We start from the raw sequence: 20,643 nt of genomic DNA, 5'->3' as shown, positions 1-20,643 counted from the left end.
CACTTATGTTCTGTACCACTTACTGATCTCCTAATTATATAGTGCTGTGATCCAATTTCGCATAGGTATTTGTTCTTTCTCCCTAAACATATTGCAAGGTCTCTAAGGACAAGGATTATAATGTAATCTTCTTGATAATCCCCTCAGCATCTAGTGCATAATTTACCAAACACTCTCAATAAATATTTTTGAAGAGAGGAAAGAAGAAACAAAAAGTATAGCCAATTAAACAACCCTAGTATTCAGACAATTTTGTCATTAATGGGCATTTGGAACTTGTATAAAAGGAGATGAAGAATTACTGAGCATTACTGATGTGGGAATAAGTGTTAAAGCAAGAATAGGATCAAGGTATTTATTATTTCAATTGAAATAGGAACTTAAAGGTTCAAAGAGAGCTTTTCAAGTTGAAATAAAAACTGCTAGGCTCTTAATAAAAGAATATGTTTCATCAAATACAGCATGTATTTGACGTGTAAAATTAAATTTAGATTGAGAGAGCTAATTCATTTCCATGATTATTTCTCTCTTCTTTATGTGGATTTTGGGAAAGTGAGTACTTCAATGCATTACATTTAGTTTTATTCTATACAGGTAAATCTGGGCCCAGTTAAAGAAAACACATTTTGTCACAAAGTTAATTTAAACCCTGTGTATCCTCTTGAAGCATGCATTATTTTAAAGCACAAGAGGACTGAACAAAGCAATGCCTAAAATATTTCTGTAAGTGGCATAATGGGGTAGTGTGCTGAAGTGGAACATCTAGGAACACTCAAATGATTCCTTAAAGGCTCCATTTTTAAAGAATTTAAGCTGCTATTTATCTGCAAGCCATACTCTCTATCAGGAAATTGTTGTTTGCAATCTTTCACCAGGTTTCAAGTGAAATCAATTTTCAAACTCCCTAAAGAGTATACATAGAAATAAATAAAAATTATTACCTTAAAATGGCACATGGTGGTATTAAATAAGAAACATTAATATCATTAGGACTCCAGAATATTGAGACAATGATAAACATCTCCAACTTTAGGCACTAAACAAATCAAAGACCTATAGGGAGTTCTCTAGATCAAGGTATTACTTCCGTGTATTATGTTCTTGACATTTTAAAGAGAGTGTCCTTTTAGATTATTGCAATTTTGCTGTATTCTTAGGAATAAAGTAGAGAGAGAGAGAGAGAGTATGGCACAGAGGAATAAAAAAATGGAGAAAAAGTAAAAAAAATAGTGCTAAATGTCTGGTATTTTGGTGGAAATAAAGTGGAACTATTTTGAAATACATTTGCTATCATCCATCCTATTTTTTCAACCAATTAAATAGGGACCTTACACTTATAAAAACATCATATGTTCAGCTACAGTAAGGCAAAGTATCTCAAAAATAAACAATTTCAAGAAGACATTATGTGAGTTGCACTCTATTTGAAAGCCATGACTTTTTGGCAGACATTCAATTTCCTTCTTTAAGTAATATATATTATTATTTGTTGTGCAATCTTGGATGTAAAAAAAAAAACCTAGACTCTTCTCAGAACAGTTTATTGAAAGATACGATGAAGGGTCTTAGAATGCACTGAGGATATATTCTTGCAAACTTACTTCACACGAAGATCCAGTGTACCCTGGTGGGCATTGACAGACTTCCACAGCTGTTGCAAAGCTTCCGTCTGTAGGATAGGGGACAGCAGATTCAAGGCCAACAGAGCTCAGCCTGGGGCAGAGAAGAGATGGAAAATAAGTAAACAAGTTCCTAGGTATTATACAGCTTGGGGAACAGTATAGTAATAATGATGTAAATCTAAGCAAATTTAAGAAAGAAGGCTAATGAATACCCATAATTTGAAGCTCTGGTCATTCATTATACTAGGTGAAGTCTGTCCAGTTAAAAGTATTCACAACAACCACCACCATCATCAAATGCTGAAAAGATATGAGATCATTCTTGCTCATTTCTTATTTTTTGGCTGTTTGATTTCCTTTTTTTTTTTTTTTTTAGATAGAGAATTTAAAATCACATGTTTGAAAAGATTTTTAAAACATAAAACATTCATATGACTGGTTTATGATAACATTTAAACCAGAAAAGCAGAAGGAGACAGTAAGAATAAAGTAAAGAAAGAGCATGGTACACAGAATTTTAAAACAGAGAAAAAGTATAAAATGTATGTTCAGTCTGAGCCATTAAAATGAAAAAAAAATGTAGAAGAAGGAAGAGAGGGAGAGAGAAGAAAGCTATTTTGTTTTGTTTTTTCTCAAAAAGAAATATGCATGCTGGTAGGTAAAAGTCAAGCATTCTCAAATATTCAGTTGAATTAATTTGTTTTGGCCTAAATTGAATTCATTGTTCTCTGTGTCTATGGGTTTTATTCTATTTACAGTCTGATTTTAGCAGAGTGATTTGATATCACTTACTATTTTGAGGAAAATCTACTTTGGCTGCAATGGAAAATGTTGTTACATAAGTATATGTATATTGTGTATGTGTGTGTTTCCTTCCAAAATTTATGTCAGTATACATTCACAATTTAAATGAATGTTATTTTGTCTTACTGGCTTTTCCTCATTTTTTAAATAAAAGGCTTTTTAAAACTTCATCTTTAAGAAAAGAAACTCAGGAGTCAGACCAGGATTCATGTCCTGTCTCTAATATTTTCCAGTCCCGTAGACAAGGACTGTCTGGGCATCGATATTGTCATCTATGTAATGGAGATAATATAAGTCCATATATCATGAGCTTGATTGAAAAATTAAATTAAATAATAAAGTATTGGTAGAAGACATAACATATGTGGGTGATTATTAATTAGTGGGCATTTTATATTCTTATTGACTGTAGAAATACAATAGAGTACTATTTGTATCCCTCAAACTAGCTTTTTGTAATTTTAACAAATTCAAATAAATTTTAAATTTAATAGCACAAAATTAAATGACTGCTCTATTGATGCATAATGATAATTATTGTTTTTAAAAATGATAGACCTCCATATCATATCACCATCCTTTAAGCATAAGAAAGACGCAGCTGACTCTTTCTAGGGCATGCATTTTTACTTGATTTCTCAGGAGTGGTGGTAGGTTTTTATTGATTGACAATTCACAATTACCAAAAAGCTTCCCAGTTTTGGGAATGTACACTGTAATCAAGCCAGGGAACAAAGCTCGTTAAATGTATCAAAAAAAAAAAAAAAAACAACCTTTAACAAAGCTGTAAGCTTTTCAGCAACAAGTTTCTAAAATCTTTATTGTTATTACCTCCATTTTACCAATCCTAGAGCTTTGATAGTACCTTAAAATATGATATGTGTGAATCTATACATGTTCAAGAAGTAGAAAAAAAAATCAAGTTTAAATCTGAGAAAATTGGGGTTTAGATATGATGGCTGGGTGTTAAAAGTGCTAACTGGCATCCTTTAAAGACAAACAGATTATCTTTAGCTACAGATTAACTCACCCCACACTATTTCTTGAATGCTTTCTTCACTGGGTACAGCTTAGATAACCTGGCAGAAGGTCCTAAACTGATAATCATTAAAAATCACTGTTTTACAGTGTTCAGGTTACACAGAGATTTTTAGAACATCTCTAAAAGGTCTTTTTTTTTTCCATTAAATAACTTGTACATGAAGTGTCACTGGAAATTCCTATTTTAAAAAAATGGAAGTCAAAATTCATATAACATAAAACTAACTGTTTTAAGATGCCATTTAGTACATTCGCAACGTTGTTCAACCACCAACTCTAACTAGTTCCAAACGGTTTCATTAGCTCAAAAGAAAATCCTGTTAAGCAATCACTCCCTCTGCCCTCTTCTCCCAACCACTGGTAAGTGTAAATCTGCTCTCTGGATATTTCATACAAATGGATTTAGCTATTGGATTTAACTATTCTGGATATTTCATACAAATAGAGTCATACATTACATTACCTTTGTATTTGGCTCCTATTAGCAATATTGTCAAGGTTCATCCATGTCTCAGTATGTATCAGTATTTCATTCCTGTTTATGGCTGAGTAAAACTGTATTTTATAAATATACCATGTTTTGATTATCTATTCATCTATTGATGGATGTTTGACTGTTTCCATTTTTTGGCTATAAAAATAGTACCACTATAAACATTCATGTACAACTATTTTTGAGTACCTGTTTTTAATTCTTTTGGGTACATACATAGGAGTGGAATTTCTGTCTCTGGCAAATTTTTAAATACAACATATGTTTTGGAAGAGTTATTAAAATAACTTTTTGTTTATGTTTACATGAGCTTATGAGCTACTCCTTGAGAGCAGAGACCCTCATCTATGTACATACCTCATTGGTCACTTCAATATATGCTCAGTGCACTTTTGTTGGACTGATGGATAGACAGAAGGATAGATAAATGGTGTATACATGGATAGACGGATGAATGAATGGGCGGATATAATACTAAACACATACATACATGCATGCATACATACATACATTAACAAGTGAGTGGATAGATGAATGGATTGTAGCTATATTACTAATAACTAGTAACATACTCAATGACAAATGTTATACTAAGCTTAATATTCACATTTCAGATGAATAAAATGAGATAAGAGAAGACATTACTTATTTGATCGAATAAAGAAAATAAATTGAAAAATGTTAGAATCAAGTCTCAGGCTAAAGGCCAGAACTCATATGAATGTATTGTGATGCCTAATTGCCTGCAATTAATGGACTGTCATATGAAAAAGTTATATTTATGATCAGTTTAATTTCAGAATTAGATGGTTTCATGATTACTATACTGTTTATTTATTATATGAAAGACTATCACAATTTATTAAATAGCAGACTAGTCAATTGTGTATAGATATAGTCCTAGGGTTTTCAATATAAAATTGATAAGCAAAATGCAAAGAAAGTATTAGAGTTACAAAATAAAAAAAGTAATTGAGTACTTTAAGAACAATTTAAAATATAACAAAACTAAAACAGAAATATTTTCAATGAACTGCCAAATTTCATTGGTCTTTGAACAACAGATGTTCCCTTCCTTAATCTATGTAACCATTTTCAGCTACAAGACATTTTACCACATAAACAGCTTTCCCAGCAATATCCCACATTAGTATTCACTGAGCAATCCCAATGTTCATTAGGTCCTGCTATTTGTTAAATGAGATTTTAATGTGTTTAGCAGTTTTAAGTGTTACTAGTGAAGAAGGCTCCAGTTTTGTTTTTTTTTCCTCTAACGTGGTCATTTTCTTTTCTCGATATCAGGCTGCATTCATTTACATACATAATGCTGGCAATAATAAACTACTAAAGTTTGGAGATGCATGAACTATCCAAGTTTTGCCAACTAAGTCAAATGTTTTAGCAGATTATTTCTCCGCATTATTACAATTTAGATATAAAGATATGCTGATGGATGAAGAGAAAAGATAAATATATAAGCTAGTAATAAAAATGTTGAAACATTGTCCTGGTACTGACTTAAAGACTGTTTTCAATATTTTTGTTTTAATATATTTTCCACCAGAGTAAGATATGTTATGCTTCACTAAAAAGTAAAATTAAAAAAAAAATCTTTGAAACAAGATTTTTATCTTAAAACTTTGTAACATTTAATTTTTAACAACTCTTAAAATATTATCTTCATTTAATTTTACTTCAATAAATGTTACTTTGGGATAGCCACCATATATACAGATTTTATTATTTTGTTCAATTTCATTTTCTTCTTGGAATTATTTTTAGCCTCTGTCTTTCAGAGTTTCCACTAAGCACTTAATTTGAGAAGTCTGATAATTTTCACTCCATTCCCAAGAAGGTAAAATCATTCAGTCGTCCTGTTAATGTCTAAGTGAGCCAACGAAGAAAGAGCTAAACACATTCCCCAAACATCAAATAAGGGAAATAACCATCAGAATGTGACACAGTTGCAGACATTCATCAAAAATATATTAAATTTTAATATCAGAATTCATCTCTTCCTACCTCAGTCCTACCAGCATTCACTGTGCCACTTCTATTACACTATTAAACTAGTTTAAGTGTGTGTCTGCCTTTCACACTGGACTTTGCGCTCTTTGACTTCAATGACCATTTATCCATCTTTGTATCCTCTATGCTTAGCATAGAACTATCACATTATATTAATCATTATGTACTGTTTGCTATCTTCTGTGCATTATAATGTGAACTTGATAGATATCTCATTTAAGTACCATAGAACCAGAGAAGGAAAACTCTGACTCCAAAAAACCTCCGCTGCCTTGCGGCATACCTCTTCAGGGGAAAGGCTAAGGGAGTAAACCCCGACAGAAAATCCGGAGCCGGAGTCCCTAAGGCGGTTTGACGTTGTAGTCAACACCGGCAACTCCTGCGGCGCACCTGAAGCCAAGCTGTATTGACTCCGTCTTTCCCTTGGACCCTTCAGCTGCGAAGAGAGGGGGGGTCTGCTGCATGGGCAACAGCAGACCCTCCATATCACCCTGCCCAGGCTCTGTAGCTTCAGCTTCACTGGAGAGGACACTCCAGCGTCATCGCAAGCTGTCGATTCAACACGGGAGGAGACAGATACCGTGTCACTCCCGAGTCGGACTGCACAGCCATTCTCGGCGGTGCAGATAGACTCTTAAGAAGCTACACCATCGTCTCTCGAGACGGACGGCTGCCGACGACGACGACGACGAGATAGACTCTTAAGAAGCTACACCATCGTCTCTCGAGACGGACGGCTGCCGACGACGAGATAGACTCTTAAGAAGCTACACCATCGTCTCTCGAGACGGACGGCTGCCGACGACCATAGAACCCAATGTATTAATTGTGTTTTTGTCCATATTTACAAATCAAGAACCGGGGTCTCAGAGAAGTAAAGCGCCTTGTTCATATAGTACAGATAGCAAATGGTCCAGCACAAATTCCAACCCAAGTGTGATTCCAAAACTGGTGATCATCATGTACCTTATGTTCCCTCCCAATATAAGCTAGATAGCAAGACAGTTGCTTTGGATATATCATTTTCTTACTTAGCCTTCAATCTTGAAAGTTAAATATTGTTTTTGCTATTTTATAGAAGAGGGAACTGAGACTTTAGAAAGATACACAGGAAGGTGCTCAGTAAATGTTGGCAGACTGAATGAATCCAATATTTGCAGAATAGATTTGGGAGGCAAATATTATGGGGAGCAAACACATGTGGGCTTAAATCCTGGCTGAACCTGTTACCAACAGCTTGGTACTTAGCAATTGCATAAATTTATTAAGTCCTACAGTCCTCATCAGTAAAATTCTTTTCAAATTACACAGGTCATCACCTGCATCATTAATTTCAAAAGAAAAAAAAAATCGACACTATTTCTATAATCATCAAGACTTTTGTTTATAAAATTTTTTCCAGATTATTTATATTATATAAATACTGAGTAATATTTTTGATACCAAATAAGTCCTCCAAAGTTACTCTAATAGTCATGAAAAAAATATTTTGCCTAAAAAATTCTGTATTTATTTTGAAGCAAAACAGATACATGGGAGCACCACAACAAAGTTATGATGGCTCAGTTATGCTTTGGTAACAGCACCAAATTCTCAGTGGATTAACAGAAAATAAAAGTTCATTCAGGGAAAAATCTTCTGCAGTTCTGGGTGACTATTCAGGGCAGCTGACCTTTATGTGATACCAATATTCAAGGCTGTTTTCATCTTTTGGTAGCTCAATAAAATCCAGAGTCTCATATTAGCAATTCAATGCTTTTTGGTGGGATAGAGGGTGACACATCACGTCAGCTTATGTTTCATTGACCAGACGAAATCATGTGATTACATCTACCCTCAAAGCTAAGGAAAATAAAATACCCTCAAGGAAGAGATTAAAAATTGGATGAATGGACTATAAGGTGAAAGAAAAATATACTGTTTTTTGTGCAAAGTTCTGTATTGAATAGGTGTTAAGAAAAAGCTGAATAGGCTACTTGCTTAAGTTAAACATCAAAGATGCTACTAAATCTAAGGTTTGGGGAAATTAAAAGAGAAAGATGAGCACTTAGGTTAATTTCTCTTATATTCTTGAGAGAAGGATAAAATTTTTTCTGTATGTATCTTCATCTCATGAAAGAGGATAATGAAAAGGAAATCAATTAATTTTATTGTATGGGCCTCTCAGAATTCTGGAAAAGAAAGACAGCAAAACCATCACAACTTTGTAAATATTAGTATGTGCTTTATTTTCCAAGTCTTAATGGTATTTGGAGGCAATATTATTTCTTGGAATGATGCAGGTCAGGTAAAAATGCTTCAGATTTGAGTGCTCATTTGCTGTTAGCAAAGTGCTTTTGCAGCTGTCTTATCCCATTCTCATGGTAACCTTTCAAAGCTGGCAAACAATTGTCCTCCTCCTTATCTCACAGATGAGGAGACTGAAATCCAAAAAGGTCAAAGCTACATTTATGGCTAAAACTATTAGATAGCTGAGTTGAGAACAAAAGTCAAAATGCTGAGCTGTGCCCAGTTTTCTTTTCACTATTCAATGCCATCTCCAGTAGCTTACCCTTATTCAGAGTTTCTCTTTCCACGGTTTCAGTTTCTGGGGTTTCCACCACCTGTGGTCAACCACGGTCCGAAATATTGAATGAAACATTCCATAAATAAACAACTCATAAGTTTTAAAGTGCATGCTGTTGGGTCTGGTGTGATGACATCTCACATTCTCTAGCTCTGTCCTGCCTGGGACGTGAATCATTCCTTTGATCAGCATATCTACGCTGTATGCACTCACCACCCCACAGTCACATGGTAAAATATTTGCCTCAGTTATCAGATTGACAGTTGAGTATCACAGCACTTATGTTCAAGTAGCCCTCATTTTACTGAATAATAGTCCTAGAGCACAAGAGCAGTGATGCTGGCAATTCAGGTGTACCTTCAGTGAAAATGTTAAAGTTCTCAACTTAATAACTGATGGCAATGTGTTGCACCAGAAAGTACTGAGTCTTATGATGACTTCAGCAAGGGATTCCCTGAAACAAGGGACACCAAGCCATTTTCTGCAAATAAGGGATGGTTACACAGCTGGATGGAATAGGTTTGAATTAAAAAATATAAAAATTACCGGGTGTGTGTGTGGAGAGACTACCCTTACATAACTTTTGTTACAGTGTATTATTTTATTTGTCCTATTATTAGTAGTTATTCTTGTTAATCTCTTACTGTGCTTAATTTATAAATTAAACTTTGTCGTAGGTATGTATGTATAGAAAAAAAAACAGTATATAAGGTTTGGTAATATCTGTAGTTTCAGGCATGCACTGTGGGTTTTGGAACATGTCCCCTGTCGATAAGGGGGGACTACTGTAACCACGTAACTAAAGGAACTAAATCCTATGTAAATAACTCTAAACATGCACTGCTGTTGAGATAACTCAATTTCCTTGTGCCTGCACACAAGCTGTATACCAAGTTAGAAGCCTACTGTGCAAGGCAAGTTTAAAGCAATTGATATAGTGTTTTACAAATATGAATCAATCCGTTGGCAGATCGGAGATAAATAAAATATAACAAGCTTACTGACTCGGGATTCACGCTGACTTTCAGCTCACCTGAAGAGGGTAGGAGTTTCAAATCTGACACTGGCTTTTACTTCTTGAACCAGAAAGAGGCCACGTACTTGGATTTACTCCTGTGTCGGTTCACATAGCCGTGCTCTGTGACCATGTCGCTCACGTGTGAGAAAACTTCAAAAGGCTTCAGATGACAGTGATGGTTTTAAGGTGGGTAGACACTGACATTATCTGACATAAATCAGGGGGAAATGCCTTTGGATGAACTAGTCCAAGAAGTAATGCTGACAAATATAAGCAAGCCTCCCAGCCACTTTCTGTCAGTTTGGTTGTCACTGATTTTGAAAGCCAGAGGACTCATTTCTTTATGCTGTTTAAGCATCATGACAATCTCTATTTACTAAATGGGGAAACATATAATTAATTCTTCTGTACTGCTTCACATCTTCATGGAATTTTTACCCAGCTTCTCCCCTATGCAGAGAGGTACATTGTTTGGCAATGGTTCTGTTTATGAATCTGCCGTTTCCTCCTTTGGGAGATGGTAATGATGATCACACTTAGTTGAAAGACAAACTAGGTATAGGCAGCACAAGAAAATGATGGGGCTGGAGGAGGAGCATCAACAACAAAAAATATCCTCTTTTAGATAAACAGTATTGGAGACATTGCTTTGATTATGGGTAGGCCAAGTTGTTGGTTTGGCGTTAAATTTCATCATTTAACTTAATCTGCTTTAAAAGGTAGTTGCCATGATAGCTTGGTACTTATTATTAGAATAGAAAAGGAGAAAGAAACAGTTTATTCAGATACAGGTGAAGTTTACATTCTGTCAGAAGAATGTCATTGTTTTAAAAGGAAAAGACGACACTAAGTTAGACATGGGTACATTTGGTTCAAGTCAGATAATTCTCTCTCTAAGGAAAAAACGTATATAGAGAACACATAATTTTCACAATGACCTTGAAAGGTAGACACCATTATCTCCACTTCATACTTGAAGAAATCAAGTTTTCACAAGGACGGAACACTTGCCAAAGGTCACACATGTAATCAGCAATAGAGCTTACTGAATTCCTAGTCTGGTTGGCTCCAAATCTCATTCTTTCTTTTACACCATGCAACCATTACAGTGTTTTATAAGGAGATGTGGAGCTATGTAAATGCTTATATTTCTTATTACAAACTATATATGATTAAGTCAGAAACTAGTTAATTAATTAATGGAAGAAAATATTTTATCCACCACTTCCTGAATATGGGTGTCCTGGAATTACATCTCTTTAATTTCCCACTATCTGAATAATCATGAAGGAGACTTTATTTGCCAGTATAGCATTTCTCAGTTTAGGAATCATTTTTATTGCATGTTCTGGCAGAATTGCCAATGAATCACCAACACTAATAAAGGGCTAAGGCAAATTCATTCTAGGTATTTAAATTTTTAAAGCTTTAGTGGAAATACCTTTTAGAACACTGGTGCTCCATTATTATCTACAAGTTGAAGACAATAACTCCCAGACATCTTCAAAGTCACCCTCACACAGGCACGTTTGCCCCAACGTAACTACGTAAACACTGGGAGATGCAGTTCTTGAGTTTACCTGAAGATGGCATCCACTCCAAGGCTGTCTGGGATTTGTATGAGGATTCTCTTTAAATTCACAAGTACTGTCATAAACTCTTTTCTACTGACTGGAAAATTTGTACTGTGTATGGTAAATAAATCTTCTTTGAGTGACAATACATTAATATGGTCTTCAGATGGCTTCAGATACACTTCATCTTGGGTTGTACTGATCCTCAAGTCATTTCCCTAAGGAGAAAAAGAAAGTATCAAAGGGTATACCTGTGAAAAGGTTATAACGAGTGTTGGTATTTGAACTCTCCACTTTGTAGATTATCCTCAGTAGGTTTTTAATTTCAGGTTGGCTTTCCCTGTCATTCAGCATATTTCTTATGTATAAATGAAAGACATAGAAAGCAATTTAAACTATAGCTATAACCAGATGCATAACAAAGTATAAGATTCTTGGAATAGGGACTATGTTGACTGACCTAAGACATCTAGATTATCTTTCTTATCTTAGTTCCTTCATATTAATGACATATAATTTAATACCTCACCATTTTACATTTAGAGAACCCTTTTATCTCAAAGGCATTCCAAGGTATTCTTCTAGTTTCATAGATACACACACACATACATACATACATATATAATGATATATGTTATCCAGTCCACTTCATCTGATACTGGAAATGTTCATTTTGGAGGAAAAATGCTGCCACTGATTCACATGCATGAAAGGTCCTATTAAGAACAACAGAGCCCGGCGCTCAATCAACATTGACCCATTTGGAATCACAAATGTGTGTGCAAGCGTGTGCCTTGTGTGTGAGTGTTGGAGGGTGGGGTATGAGAAAGGGTGGGAAAGGACCTCTAAGATAATGTTAGACTTCCAGCATTTTAGAATTGCTTATGGTTCTCCAAATTCTGAAAGCAGCTTTTCCCATGTCTTTCTTACCTAAATTATAAATTTTGAAGTCAAAATTTAACTACACTTAAGTAAACAAGTTTTCTTTTCCATTTATTTCTGACCAATATAAATGAGATAGACAAATTATGTTTGGAAGCAAGGGGAGATGGAAAATGTACAACTGTGTAAATCAGCATTTGCCTAAATACCTTCATCATACTTATGTTCTTGGGAATGTGGCCATTATGCTTTTAATTTAAATTCCAAGGCTGGTCTGAAGGTCTTCTTCATCATTGAAATCCAAGGAATATACTCAGTTTTCTAGGTATGTCTAAAAGTGAAACATAGGACTGGCATAGGAAAATGTTTACAAGATATATTTTTCTATCACATTATGTAAATCAATGTCAAACCAGCCAAGTAAGGAATAACCTCAAATCACATAAGAGTGTAAAACAGTTGAACATAAATGACCCTCTTTGTACTCTACCTCTAAAATAATCATAAGCTGGAGTATGCGTTCTGCATCATCTTCTTTTTCTTCGAGGTCATATGATACGGTAAATGTTAATTGTCCTCCAGCTGCGGTGAGCTACAAGAGAGGAGATATGTAATCATTACAAGGCAGGCAATGGGCTATTAAATCATATTTTATTTACTATTTTAAAATCATTTTATTGTTCTAGGGGCAGGGCTTGGAAAAAGCAGAAATCCCGAGTGCGGGGTAAGAATGGCGGACATTTCCTTAGGAGTAACCTTTATACGAACCTTAGCAATCAACAGCCAGTCTGACACAAATATCAATTCAGGTATTATTTTCCCCAGCATTACACACTTGCAGAAATAGGTTAAGTTCCATGAAACCAAATACAGTCCCTTCTGTCATTTTCCTAGTCCATAACTCGAGCTTTACAATTTCCAAACAGAAAAGGATCTTTGTCAAAATTGGGAGATTTCTAGCCATCCCTGAGGGTCACTCACTTTCTGTGGGTCTAAATGTTTTCAACAAAGACATCACTCCACTTGACAGGCACTGTACATAGACTATACGCTAGGCTGAGAAATTCTGCTGTTCAAAGAAATAAAAGAGTAGCATCGAATTTTATATTATAAAATTCCCAAAGAAAATGCATTTTCCCATGTGCAATCAGTTACGTTTAGTTTGAATGAATGCTATTACCACTTTTCATTAAACAAATGTCTTTCCTTCCAATATGCATGCTAAGCCTCATACAATGTATGCTTGAGGTTTACATCTCCTGGTATTGACAGTCACCTTGTAGGAAAGAAAGAAAAAAAAATAGGAAAGTAAGATCATTTGTAGGACAGGAATCAACACTGGAGTTTGAGTGACAGATTCAATGCAAATACTGTACCCCTTTATTAAAAATTCCACTCCAGCATTGTAAATAAAGATATTCATAAAACAAAGCCGATGATTTGTATTCTGCTGTTCCCTCCATGCTGACAAGCAGAAACCCAGCTTTTCAGTCATTGGCTCTCGGTGACCTCTCAGGGCAAACCCTGACCACAAAGCGCTTCCCAGGGACGCACTGGATGGAGGAGGAGGAACCTGATTCATCTCAAAGATGTTCCACAGGGAATCACCCATAGCTCACTTTGACTGATTAAGCAGGGTTTTTTAATCGAAGCTCTGTAATGTCTTGTAAGAGCTCATTATATGGAGCTCTATAAGGAATGAAAATTCAGAAAACTTTTATTCCCATGACTCCCCTAAGAAATAGCTTTACTCTAATGTCTTCTCAGCTATAAAATAATAAATATGTGCCTGAACAATAGCAGTTCGCATTATTCTGAGTAATGAGGGGTGAATCTATGTAAAAGGTTTTTGGTTCTATTAAGATAAGTGTCCAAAATATCACATAGCATGCTAGTTCAAAATCAGCCAGAAATTTTCTCAATGAGAGAAGTCTAGAAAGGCAGTATAAAAAGGATAATTTCTATATTTCAAAGAGGACTGAACTGTTTAGAATTTCATAAATTAATAAAAATATTTAGCATGAAATAGGGATTGAGTTTGGGAGGGATATTGGGACATAAATCTACAATGTTGCAAAACGTTTGAGCTTCCAAATATATGTCAATTAATTAAAATTTGGATAACACATTTTTATTTTTCTGAAATATGGTCCCTACCAGCTCCCAAAAATAAAAAAAATTCAGCTTTAATTCTCAAAATTAATTTAAGAAATTACTATACATATCCAAAGTAAAAAACAACAACTTAGAATTAAAGGTAATTGAAAGTAATTTTTATTTTGTCAATAAAGGAGCCACAGTGTAATTTCAGTCTCCAAGCTTTTAAGATTTTAGATGAAATAGAATAATGTTTGCTACAATATTTCATTTGCAAATGTTGTTTCCATGCCTACTTATAATACTTATAAAAATCACATAGTATATAAAATAACATAATACGGGAGAGGAATGAGATTGAAATGTAGAAAAAGGAACAAATAACTATATAGAACAAGAGAGGAGCCTTATGAAGATTGATGATAATATAAAACATAAACTAAGGTTAGGATTAATTCAACCTATTATCCTGAGGATTTATAATAATAATAGTAATACAAATTAAAAATTGCTTTTCTGCTCATATGTCATAAAGCACTTTTCCACCAACTCTTTTATGCACCTTTGATAACCATGTTTTGGCACTATTAGAATCAGTTTTGTATCATCTAACAATTTTCACAAATGAATTTACTTTAATTCCACCTAAGGTATGTGAAAAATAGACAGTCTTTGAAAGATGCATAGCATTCCAATAATTTTTTTCTCAAGCCACAAGTACACATTTCTATATTATTAGAATCATTGTCTTTTTTATTTATCCTAGAGGTATATATTTATGATCACCTTTATGTAGTTATTCAGTTAAAGACTTAAGTATTAGTTTTATATGATTGCTCAAGACATTATCCTGCAATTTAGAGGCTGTATCCCTAGGAATAATTACTCACTCCCTGTTAAATTCCTTTGCCTCTATTTTTCATCTAACTCCAAAATCTTTTAAAGCAAATATTTCCTGGTGATATTTCCAGCTAATGTGCCTTCCTCAAAGAGTACATAACTATTGTATGAAAGTCTTTGTAGCAAGTCAGTTATAAGATAGCCTCTTTTTTGAGGGACAGTGTGCTTTGGGAGAAAAAAAGACTATGAGAATATTCAGAGTATAAATTTTCCTTTTATATATGTCTGGATGAAGAATTCTCTGCCTCTTCTTCATCCAGCTACTGCTCCATCTCCCGAATGCCACCTTTGCTGGACGACTCCATGCCCTCGCTTCCCCACTCTCCTATAATCCCTTCAAGTATCCCAATCTTCACTCTCTCTATCCAATCAAATGTGCACAATGATTCCAATCATCAATTGACTTTATTGTCTCCTCTAGGTATTATCTACGGCTATGTATATTTTACTGTGAACCTCTGTGAGATGGGTTATTACACTCATTTTCTTCATTTCTACCCATTCACCCTTTCTTATTTTATCTCCTGCACCCTATCTTTCACCCCCAGTAGTCCTTTAAAGTGCTCATTGAAAGTTCAGCAACCATGAATGGACATTTGTTCAGTTTTACTCTTAATCTTTATGTAACAGGTAATAGTTCTTAAGATTCTTGACTTCTTTGTCTTTTATTGTACTAGACTGTCCTGAGACTCCTCCAATCTGGCCATACCTATATCTCATTTCTAGATATATTTTTCTTTCTTATTGTATATTCAATGTACGGATGTCTCTAAGACTCTTACTCCTTTTTAGTTATCCTTTTACATTGACTTTTCCATTCTTCGGTCATCAGCTGAACTTTGCTTATACCTGGTTCTTCAATCTATACCTTCCATCCTGTGCTGTTCCTGCATTACTTTGCTTATTCTTCCATAGCAAGTATCAGAGACCGGGCAGCTTAAACTACAAAAATATGAAATCAAGGTATCAGCAGGGTTAGGTTTTCTTTTTTTAAGGCCTCTCACATTGGCAGATAGATGGTCATCTTTGCCTTGAGTCCTCACATGGTCTTTCTATTTGTCTGTGTCCCAATTTCCTCTTTGTATAGGGACACCCGTAATGTTGAATTAGGGACCATCTTAACTACCTTATCTTAACTTAATTACCTCTCTCAAAGAGCCTTTCTCCAAATACAGTCGCATTCTGAGGTCCTGGGGGTCAAGACTTTAACATAAACATTTGTGGATGGGTACCATTCAACCTTTAACAGTCTTGTATTGAGTGATTGTTCAATAATGTTTCAAACACTCGACGTACCCAAAGTCAATCTCACTATCTGTACCTTCCTAGGAAACAAACTTGATTATTTTCCCAAGTTCCATGATTTGGTCAAGCCTATTGCTTTATTTCTCTATTTTAAATTGGAAACTGTAGATGCAATACAATATTATTTTCACTTTGTTATTTATATCAGATTACTGCCCCAATCATATTCTCTTGAAATACTTCTTGGCTAACTTTCTATTTCCTTTGCCACATCACACCTACCAGGCCCCCCAATCAAGCATTTGAACTCAGTTCTTTGACTTCAGTCTTCCTGTCTGGGAAAGTTTTATCTATTACTTCTGTTTTAGTACTTCCTTAATACAGACCCTCTAGTAGTCTGGGATCTATAATATCATTCGACTTTCTGTGCAATTTAAACACTCCCTAGGATCTATCTAGCCTTTGTTCAGAAACTCTGTGCAGAGGGACCCCAGGGCACTACAGTGAATTCACAAAGGCACTGTGGGATCCATAACTGTTTGAAGAAAATATACCACACAAACAACCAGCTCAAGCTAGTTCACAACTTTAACGTTAGATAGTGTTATATTCTTTTCAAGAATGTTCTCAGAAATTTGAGCTGTTTTTGTTTACTTTAATTTTCAACCATGTCATACTTTTATTGAACAAAGTTTTCAGTGGATGCTGTGATAAAAACCCAGCTGGCAAACAAATCCCATTAGTAAATAATTATTGTTATTTGTGAAGAAAAGAAATTATTATATTGTCTGGATTTATGTGCATTATCTTTCTTAAAAGTTTTATTTATTTATTTTTTAGAGAGAGGGGAAGGGAGGGAGAAAGAGAGAGAGAGAGAAACATCCATCAGATGCTTCTCCTATGTGCCTCGACCAGGGTTTGAACCCGCGACTCAGGCATGTACCCTGATCAGGAATTGAAGCAGTGCCCATTTGCTTTGCAGGCTGATGCTCAACCAATGGAGCCACACTAGTCAGGGCTGGGTTGCCTTTTTAAATGATTACTAAGTTATTAAACAGAAATATTGAGTTGTTTGACCCTAAGTATTTCAGTTGCTTTAGAAGGTGCTGTGAAAAAAAAAAGAGATACAGAGCAGGCCATGAATTGAGAACGTTTGGAAACTTCCCATCTAGTGTGTTCGTATCTCTATCTATTCCGCTACTTAGATTTGCTTAACCTCACATTCCTGCTGAAATTCTCATTCCTACAGCACTCTCACTACTCAAATGCAGCTTTTCTTTCTTTGCCTGACTGATATCACACTGGTCAGAAAACAAGGAAAAAAATAAGTTTCCAGTAATATTCCCAAAGTCTACTGAGGAGTCAGTGGCAACCACAACAAATAAGAGAGCTAAAGGATTCTAGAACAGGTAGAGCTCTGTATAAACCAGCTTATCCATTAACATTGGAGAAGTCTAACAATACATCACATGACATCAGTAGGTTATGGGTAGTGTGCATAACTTTAATTTTCTGCAAATTTGGACTTTGTACACTCAAGTTATTAATATTATTTTTGAGACTTTCAAATTAGTCAATTTTGTGGACAACATCGGTTGCTGTAATTTTACAGAGTACTGCATGTACAACCACCAGAACATTTCATTTTCTCCTGCTATTTAGAAACTAAACTGTCATCATTTCATTGGACAGAGAAATATGGTTTTCCCCAAGTAGAAATAAGTGCAATTCCAGTTCACTTTGAGGCAATCCTTACATTTACTGGATAGATGAGACTATATTTACCAGAGATGAGAGCTGTATATTCCTTTTCAGTACAAAGAGAAAGTGAATTTAATGAGAATAGTTCATTCTACAAGGGTCCCCAAGGACCTAGCCTTTTACCCTTCTCTTTATATTAAGTGAAATTCTTTTCAGGGAGATTCCGATATCAACTTGAGAAGACACTACAGGGAAAGTAGCAGCACCAGTTCATTCCTGGAGGTGGTTCAGTGCTAAGCTGTTCCCTCTCCTGATCCTCAAATTTACTCCATTAAGAAACGAGCAACACAAGTAGCTGTTTCCCATGAGTACCTGTTTAATTCTACCTGCAGGGCAAAGAAACAGCTTGTTTGCAAGTAACATTATAGTTACTCGGCAATATGTAACCTAATGTCACACATAATAATGTAGCGTGTGTGCAGCGCATAGCATTAAAGATTTAATGAGGCAGAAAAGTTTTCCCTCACGAGTGGAAAAAAGGCTAAAGGTAATTCACAAAACTAAAGTATTTAGAAAAGTATTTAGAAATAGGCTACTTATGCTATAGTCTCTTTTTCTCACAATCTCAAGAAACATGAATTGAGTGGGAGGGATGCATGATCTACAGAGGACAATATAAATTGGAAAAATTCTTTTCATAAGAATAAGCCTGGAGTATTTTGTTCTCTGATGTCAGGGCATCAATACTCTTACTCCACTAAGTGGGGTGTAAAACCTAATATTTGCTTTTGCTTACTGGAGTGAATATTTCAGGAGGAATACTAAAATCAAATGAGGAAAAGGCTTCATAAAATTGAACAGGATAAATGAAACTTATCTGTCAATTTCAATTCAGCATCACAAACAGAGCAAGTGATTCACTTTCTGAAGCCCTAGAGGCTTAAACTCTAAAAAGGTGTCCCTCCCACGTAAGTGTTTATTAATGCATCTATTCATGGAGCTGTCTTTTAACATAGAAACAGTGTTCCCTTTCAGGTGTTGTGATGCCTTTCTGTATTTTTCTAACATTGAGATAAGAACATGTTTCTCTTCTTCCAAAGCTTGATGACTTTGAATAGAACAGATGCAGGGAGATGTTGAATTAGAGAACAGGGAGAATTTACATGGGAGGTCTTAAAATCTTTCCACTTTTAAGGAACAGAAAACGGACTGTAAGTTGTGGGTGTCAAACAGAGACAATACATTCCAGAAATGGGTTGGAAGGCAAGAGGCCCCATTATAGAGTACAGGAATACAAAAAGAAAAAAAAAAAATCCTGAAGAACCCTACTGTTTGCCTTCTTCCCTTCCTTGTTTTCTTCCTCTCTGCCTGCTTTTTCTGCCTTCCTTCTTTCCTTTTACTTATCTTTTATTTCTTCTCCTCTGTCTCTTCTGCCTCATTTTTCTTCTTTTTAGCATTCAAAGTAGAGTTTTGACAGTATTTTCTTTGCAATAACAACAATGTCCATTTTACACATGCGATTATTAGAACGAATTTGAGGAAAGGCCTCACTTCAGGACTTCATTCCTTTTAGACTTGGCCACTCATAACCTGGTAAGATTACATTGCATTCCTTTGCATTTTACATCATTTGAATTTCCTAAGTATCCAAAGTAATGATGAAAATTATGAAAGTGACAGGACCAGGGACAGAGCTCTGTGGCAGCCCGCCAAAAGTCGTCGGCAGCCCTCCGTCTCGAGAGACGATGGTGTAGCTTCTTAAGAGTCTATCTGCACCGCCGAGAATGGCTGTGCAGTCCGACTCGGGAGTGACACGGTATCTGTCTCCTCCCGTGTTGAATCGACATCTTGCGATGACGCTGGAGTGTCCTCTCCAGTGAAGCTGAAGCTACAGAGCCTGGGCAGGGTGATATGGAGGGTCTGCTGTTGCCCATGCAGCAGACCCCCCATCTCTTCGCAGCTGAAGGGTCCAAGGGAAAGACGGAGTCAATACAGCTTGGCTTCAGGTGCGCCGCAGGAGTTGCCGGTGTTGACTACAACGTCGAACCGCCTTAGGGGACTCCGACTCCGGATTTTCTGTCGGGGTTTACTCCCTTAGCCTTTCCCCTGAAGAGGTATGCCGCAAGGCAGCGGAGGTTTTTTGGAGTCAGAGTCAAAAGTCAGAGCCAAAAGTATCCCCTTAGTATAACACTAACTGACTAATCAGTGTCCTTGCTGCCCAGTCCTCCAACTGCTTATGAACTTTCTCAATCTTATTTATTCTTCCCAACTTTCACCTTGACTTTCCAAATCCTCACAACCTTCCTTCTAGTCAATATTTATATATGATTGTTCTTACTGAAAATGCCAAGAGATAGCCATTACAGTGTTCTGAATGGCAGAGTGAGAACAAAAATAACTGTGAGAGACATATCTAGGGGAATTAAGAGCTCAATGTGAGTTTCCTATAAAAGTTTTTTAAAATTAATTGTTTATTCACTCAAATGACACCAACCTAAAACTTCAGCATATGTTTTTTGTCTCCTGTGTAACAAGATAGGGTCCAATTATAATCTCCCTATGCTCAATTCTGATCCAAAGCAAATGAAATTATAAGGGTTTGATCAAGTAAGAATGTCTTTGGTTAAGTAAAAACCAGATAATGAGGGCTTCTCATAAATAAGTGGTCCAGA

At 35.6% G+C, this 20,643-nt stretch overlaps 1 protein-coding gene across 1 annotated transcript in view; it reads right to left on the bottom strand.

Moving 5' to 3' along the window:
• The window catches only part of LAMA2 (laminin subunit alpha 2), a 521,547-nt gene that overhangs the window by 211,803 nt on the left and 289,101 nt on the right, over positions 1 to 20,643 (bottom strand). The window contains exons 13-15 of the mRNA XM_090279831.1: positions 12,519 to 12,620; positions 11,153 to 11,364; positions 1,602 to 1,713 (exon numbers count right to left, since the gene is read on the bottom strand). Of these exons, the coding sequence (XP_090135957.1) occupies positions 1,602 to 1,713; positions 11,153 to 11,364; positions 12,519 to 12,620 (426 nt within the window). The remainder of the gene's footprint in view (positions 1 to 1,601; positions 1,714 to 11,152; positions 11,365 to 12,518; positions 12,621 to 20,643) is intronic.

Source organism: Furipterus horrens, unplaced genomic scaffold (assembly GCF_987537825.1).
Source record: "Furipterus horrens unplaced genomic scaffold, mFurHor1.1.pri manual_scaffold_6, whole genome shotgun sequence".
Taxonomy (NCBI): Eukaryota; Metazoa; Chordata; class Mammalia; order Chiroptera; family Furipteridae; genus Furipterus; species Furipterus horrens.
Note: the sequence above shows the minus strand (reverse complement) of the source record. Positions and strands in the feature narration are given on the sequence as shown.